The sequence below is a fragment of the Vitis riparia genome, chromosome 13, assembly GCF_004353265.1.
Source record: "Vitis riparia cultivar Riparia Gloire de Montpellier isolate 1030 chromosome 13, EGFV_Vit.rip_1.0, whole genome shotgun sequence".
NCBI classification, from domain to species: domain Eukaryota; kingdom Viridiplantae; phylum Streptophyta; class Magnoliopsida; order Vitales; family Vitaceae; genus Vitis; species Vitis riparia.
Genome location: NC_048443.1, coordinates 7,524,136 through 7,531,479, shown reverse-complemented (window position 1 = coordinate 7,531,479; position 7,344 = coordinate 7,524,136). Strand labels below are relative to the sequence as shown.

The 7,344-nt window shown below is 35.7% G+C and overlaps 1 protein-coding gene across 1 annotated transcript; it reads right to left on the bottom strand.

The window, feature by feature from the left end:
• Nucleotides 1-5,122: 5,122 nt before the first annotated feature.
• LOC117928259 (kinesin-like protein KIN-14I) lies at nt 5,123-7,112 on the bottom strand (the record flags this gene model as incomplete). The annotated part of the gene is made up of 6 exons (XM_034848170.1): nt 5,123-5,252; nt 5,345-5,832; nt 6,202-6,399; nt 6,477-6,640; nt 6,751-7,004; nt 7,096-7,112. Coding segments are annotated over 6 exons (1,251 nt in total), but the record flags the coding sequence as incomplete, so codon positions are not given.
• Nucleotides 7,113-7,344: the final 232 nt, after the last annotated feature.

Here is a 7,344-nt window from a genome sequence, read left to right as displayed (position 1 = left end):
GCTTCAGTTTTAGTGGGTTGTGGGCCATCTGATGCACCAGTTGGACAATGCAAGACCTCTGTTCTGTTTGATGAGTCCAAACCTCTAAAAAGCCTCAAATGTAACTATTGTTCTATGGCTCACAAACATTGGGCAAGATGTATATGCATAAGGTGTTGTGTTCCTCTGGAACATTCTAGGTTATTCCATTTTTTACATTTTTCCTTTTCTTTTTGTATACCTTGACCTGGTTACATGATGCATGCGCAGTTAATGCTACTTTTGGTCCTATTGTCTTTCTATGTGGCTGGAGACTTTTGTAATAAGGCTTTATAAGCTCTATAGGCTTGGGGCTCATAGAAAATGATACCATGAGATTAATTTAGGATCCACTCTCTCAGAATCTCTCTTGTTCTTTGTGTTAGCTGTAAGTTCATGACTATTTCACATTCTATTAAAAATTCTATTAGCTATCTTGATTTTATCAAAATCATAAGCTTTTGCTTTCTGCTTGAATTCCTAAATTTTCTTTTTGAAGATTTTTCTTGTCTTAGCCCACTCCACCCAACTTTTCCTTACTCGTTCTTTTGATTAGTATCTAAAACAATTCTTATTTCGTTGATCAATGTATATTCTTGCAACAAATGAATTAAAAATTTAATTTGTGCCCAATTAGTTTGGTGTAAATTTCATCCACTTTTATCTCATGTAATTTTAATTGGAAATATTTGGTGTTTATGGGAATAAACAGGAAGTTTGAAATTGCTAATCATTGGCATTAAATTGAAGTAGGTTTGGAAATGAAAGTTCTGGATCAGGAAAGAATGGATGAGAAGGAGAATTGCGAACAGAAGAAAACAATGTCTCTCTGTTTGGCTCTGAAGAATTGCTTGGAGGAGAAAAGGGTGACTACTCTAAAAGTCAGTGATAGTTAGAAGCATTTTGGTCTTCTTCAGGGTTTCCTCGTAAATTATAGACAATTGTTAGGCCTGGTGCCACATGTGATGTTTAAAAAGTTGTTCACTAGTTGAATGGAACCCATCTTTAAGCATGCTTTTTACTGAATAAAATATATGTTTGAATAATAATTTTCCATGCTTAACATATAATCTTCTTTTGAATTCTAGTTGGAAAGTTGGAATTAGCTTCGAATAGCTTCACATTAATGGACAGATTGCTGTTTTTTTAATTTGCTTGTATTGTTACAAAAGTATAGGGAACAAATTGATACTTCAGTTTTTCCTTATTTTATGAACCAAAAGATTGCAAATATGATTAACCTATGCATGAGCAGACATTCAGTAATGGTTGTAAGGAATTTCTGTCTGTGTATAAGACATTTCCACTAAGTGTACAAGGTACATGTGCTTAATGTACAAGGGTGTACAAAGGTACCTATGTTGAAGTATTTGCAATCGTTTTAAAATCATTTCCATTTTGAAAGGATGAGGAACATTCCCTCACACACATTCCTTGATCACGCACTCATCTTGTTCAATTTTATTACTTCATACATGTTCATTGGATGACCAACCACAGTAATGATGAATAGGAACCTATATTGGGTTTCACTTCCCCCTTTTCTCTTCCCCATTTTCCCTTAGGCATCACATTGGAACATGGTAGCTCACCCATATGCATGCTTTTAGTTGTAGGTATGTCAAATTTTTTCCATTGTATAAGACATTTACACTAAGTGTACAATGCAAATGTGCTAAGTGTACAAGTGTGTATAATGCTACCTATGTTGAAGGATTTCAAATGGTTTTGAATAAATTGCTTGCTCATTTATTTTTTCTAAGGGGGACATTCCTCATTTCCCTTCGTACACATTCATTGGATGAGATAACACACTCATGAAGAATAGGAACCTAAATTGGGTTTCATTTTCCCTCTTTTAATTGAGCCATGACATTGGAATGTGGTTAACCCGCCCATATGCACTAGTTCTGTTCTAGCTAGGTCGAATTTTTGCAACTGTATAAGGCAGTTACACCAAGTGTGCAAAGCCAATTTACTAAATGTACATAGGTGTACAAGGGTATCTATCTTAGGGGATTTCAAGTGATTCTGAAGAACTTCCTATCTTACTATTTCCAATCCTTGGGGACATTCCTCACACATATTGCTTGACAACACACTCATTGCATGCATTTTATTTGATGTCTACTATGTTAATTCCTTCTATTAGCTTCCCTAGTAATGATGAATATGAACCGAAATTAGGGTAAAGTTTTTGTTCATTTTCCATAATCCATGAGAATGGAAACATTGGTTACCCACCCATATGCACTCGTTCGGTTGTGCCTATATGGGATTTTGTGGCTGTACAAGGCATTTACACTAAGTGTACAATGCAAATGTGCTAACTGTACAACTGTGTACAATGCTACCTATGTTGAAGGATTTCAAATGCTTTTGAAAAAATTGCTTACTCATTTATTTTTTCTAAGGGGGACATTCCTCAAAGACATTCCTCATTTCCATTTCTACACATTCATTGGATGAGATAGCGTGCTTATGATGAATAAGAACCTAAATTGGGTGTCATTTTACCCCTTTTCAGTGAGCCATGACATTGGAACGTGGTTAACCTGGCCATATGCACTAGTTCTGTTGTATCTAGGTCGAATTTCTGCAACTGTACAAGGCATTTACACTAAGTGTACAAGGCCAATGTACTAAAAGTACAAGGGTGTACAAGGGTGTCTATCTTACTTTTTCCAATCGTGGGAAACATTCCTCACACATATTGCTTGATAACACACTCATTGTATGCATTTTATTTGATGTCTACCATGTTAATTCATTTTATTAGCTTCCCTAGTAATGATGAATATGAACCGAAATTAGGGTAAACTTTTTTTTCATTTTCCCTAGTCCACGGTAATGGAAACATTGGTTACCCACCCATATTCACTTGAAAATATGTACCTATTAGGGATTTGGTGACTGGACAAGGCATTTACACTAAGTGCACAAAGCAAATGTGCTAATTGTACAAGTGTGTACAAGGCTGCCTATCTTGAAGGATTTGAAATGCTTTTGAAAAAATTGTTTGCTCATTCCTCAACTGAAATGATAATAACCTTTCATTTATTGATATCCACGTGGGCCCTCCTCATGATTGTCTTCAACCTGATAAAGGGTATGTGTTTTTTTTTTCCTTAGTGAGAAAGCAAATAAAGGCATAATAGAGAGACTAGTGTGTTAGCTGCCAAGTAGGTATTGGTTGGTGTTTGATGATGTTAAAAGCCTTTGTAAAGCAGCCTCTAGTAAGCACTGATTTTGAGATTTAAGTTTTTTTGAATTTGATCATTTTTCCCTTTCTTTCCCAAGGTTTTTCTTTCCACCTTGGTTTTCTGAAGAAAGCTTGCATTATTGGAATGATTGTTATTTAATGTCGTTGCAGTTGCAAAGGACACAGCTATTCACCAAAGCCTAACCTCTATTCTGAATCTGAGACAAGGTTAACAATTCGTACAGTTCAAGTCTTTGAAGGCCTTCTGGAGAGTGAGCATGCAGCATGTGCACAGGCAAACAACAAGACAAAAGCTCTTTCTGTTCAACTACAATCCACACAAGGAAAACTTGATTTACTTCAGCAACAATTAACATCAGTTTCTCTTAATAAAACAACAATGGACGATAAACTCAACACTGCTTCCCATGGGAAACGTTCGAGAGTAGATGACTTTACCTGGCTATTGAATCTATTGAAGATATGGATGTTAATGAAAGAATAACAAGAGGAAATAAGATGTCAACGATCACAACTAGCCCTCTGAAGTTCACGCAGTCAGAAGATGGTGTTTAAATATTCAAGTCCAACGAGGACAATAACAGCCAACATACGAACCCAGAGGACTATACAAAATTCATTGTGTTGAAACTTATGGAAGAACTCACAAAACATCATTATGGGGCTGAGCTGCTTTAGTTCAGGAATCCCAACAAGAGAAACATTTTGCTTTGTATGAGAAACACGTGCTTCAAAAATTGTAACAGTTGTAATTTAGGAATTATAAAGGTAGCCTGCCTGTAATCTAACGAGAATTGACTTGATAGATTAGCTTTTTAACCAAGTACTTAGTGCTAAAAAAGGTGTTTTGTGCTTGAACGGTGTCATTCCCATTAGTCCAAAATTTTAGGATGATGATCGCCATTTTTCGATGTGGTGAATGATTACTTTTAAGGTGTAGAGCTACTGCATTATGAGAATGGTTAATAATAATTTTTAAAATCATACATAATAACTTCCAAAATAAAGACTAATAATTTTCAAGTGATTATGGATTATTCTTGAGTTCCCCTTTTCTCTTGTCTGAACTTGCTAGTTCCCAATACTAAAGTAGGAGTCCAGGGATAATTTCAACACAAATATTGACTATAAGTCTCTGAAAAACCTTTTTTTTATAATCAATCAAGCCAATATCCACCCAACTAACCCAAGGGCAAAGTGGGTTCTTATTACCAAGCCATAAGCAATTTTGCCCACCAAAAAACCTAGGATAAAAAAGGGAAAAAGCCACACCAACATGTATGATAACAAATAAGATCAACCATACACTCTATTAGGCATAGGCATTTGGGTTGGCGTGGAGGTACTCTTCCACAACCTTGTACATCACCATGGCCTTGTCTTTGCCGGTCTTGATGTCCTCGTCCTTAAGCTCAATCTTTGAGTGATAATGGCTGGTCATCTTGCACACAGAGCCTGAGCCCGATGCCTCAAACTTTACCTCGTTTGAGATGGCCTTGTTTTTACACTCTTAATTGCCTAATTTTCCTTTCTAAGAGGCTTCATTTTCCAATTCTATCTCATTTCAAACCTCCAATGGGAATTCAGGAGACAACTTTTAGTATTGTGTCTTAGTTTGATTGAAGGTAAAATTGAAACCCATAACAACCCTGACTTGTTGGAACCCAATGTCAGAAAAAGTAAAAAAGAAAAACAACGAAGTGTATAGATTCTTCAAATAGATGTATCTGTAATTGAAACAAAACAGGTGGAACACACCTGTGAACTCACCACTAACATTACAAGCAACTGGAATTATTGTTGCCTTGAACTATATATCATAAAGAACACCAAAAGGAAATATCTATATATGAAACAAAAAATATTTGAGTAATCATAGTGTTAATTTCTATTCCTAATTTTTCGCTTCCCATATGCGGGAACTGGGTGCCTTCCATTCCTGTGCTGTCGGGTCCCAACCCCATTTGATAGTTTCCATGATGGTGAAGGGCCCACAGTAGAATTCAAATTCCTACAAGAAAATTTTGAGAACATTTTGTCAGTATACATGGGAACTTACTAGGTAACAATAGTTGAAATGAGAAATAAATCAGTTTGCATTACCTTAGTTCTGGACTATTTGTTGGCTTTGTATTAGGTTTCATGATTTTTGACTCAATCCCATTAATCATGCTAGTTATTTTTGCTTTATTGAATTGCCAAAGCAAATCGGCATCAAAAGAAGCACCGGTGGCAGCATCCTCATGCAAATCATCATTATTAGCAATGTCATAACAATTGTTTGCCATGAATATGTTATATGATTGATCCGGGAATAGCTTTGAAGAATCTGAAATAAGTTTTTGGTAGAAAGCATCAGGCAAGTTCCTATTCTCTGTTTCCCAACATCCTAAAGGGTTTCGAACTCTGGGTACAATATCTTGCTTATTCACCATAACCTTATATACCCACTGACCAGAGCCAATGTCTTTGTCGTCCTCCACATAATTTTGCACATCACTACTGACTGGAGGCCAAGGAGGTGACTTCCCTAGTAACTCCTCAAGATCAAAGCTTTGGTTCTTTTGCCTCATCATGGAATTGTTGCGTGCCTACATAATCAGAACATCAAACTTGAATTCTGGTTTCACAAAGACTTGGATGCATAATAATCAGTCAACTAAAATGAAGCCATTATTTGATGTCTACCTAGACCACATCTATATGGAACCTAATCATACATGAGCTAGAAATTACTTTTTATGAAAATTTCCAATGAATGTGATATAATACACAGTTTATGATCATCTTCAAACTTAGGCATGGCGTGTCATGATTATCAAGAAATAAAGGTTTCCTCATCATCAGCAATTTGCTATCATTCAAGTTTAAATACACTTATGTTATTATTCAAAGCCAAATATCAATGATTGGGGTTAAGAAAGAGGAATATCTCATCATGATTAAAAAAAAATATTTACCTCGATGTTGCCTACATCCCACATTGGTTGCCTACAGCTATTTTGATCATCTAACATATCTCCAGCCTGCTTTTTACAATGAAAAGGTGGTAAATCACTGGTTTTTGTTCTGTATCTTTCAGAACTGTTAGAAAATGAATGTTGCATGTCCTCTGGTTCTCCCTCTTTCCTTGCCAGAGCTGTCTTAAGAGTAGCAATCTAAAATAATAGTTCAAAGTTTTCAGAAGAATAAATAAGAATTGAGAAGAATGATAAATAATTAGAGCATTTAGAACCTGTTCTTTCAGCTCTTTCACATCTGCACTATCCTTGTTTACATGAGCAGCACCAAGTTCTACCGTGGCAAACCGCTCTGCAAATTTAACTGTGCTAATTGTTTCTCCAACAGCATCCGGTTCAAGGCTAATGTGAACAAACATTAGTGTCTTGGTTTGCCTCCCTAAATAGAATTACAATCTAAATGCCATATTATAATTTAAAAAATAAAATTAAACAAAACAGAATCAAATATGAAGTTCATACTCTAAAAATGTGTTAGTTTATTCTTACCAAGTGAGTCTTGAAGAAGTTCTGTTAGTTTACTATTCCTGTAAGGGACATGTGGATTCTTCTGGGCAAAAGAAGAGATGACATCCCCTAGAACAGAGAGTGATTTGTTAATATGTTGTGCCTCCTTTAGTCTATCTCCAGTGACCTCAGATTTGTCTACTCTCTCACTGTCGGCCAGATCAACAAGATGCATACAGCCACAAAGAATAGTTCCTAACATCAAGTCTCTTCCCTGAACATGAACAATCAGGCAAGTGCAAGTTGATTGAAAATCAAGTGAGCAAAACCAGCAGAGATTACTAAAAGAGTATTCATAGAGAAATATATAGAGGAATATGATCATACCTGTGAGAGCGACTACTACGGTTTCATATGTTGACAAGTGGCAGAGAACCAAGGTTTTAATTTCTATGCAATTTTGAAAATTCATTCTAATAATATTTAATTCTCCCTGTTTACTTACAATGCAATGACAATCAACTTAAGTCAAAAAACAGTCAAACTCCTACTAATCCCATAATCTCAGTGTTCATTTCTGCATGTGGCACCATAAAAAAACATTTAAAGAACTACGTTTGTCCACCATAAATTACA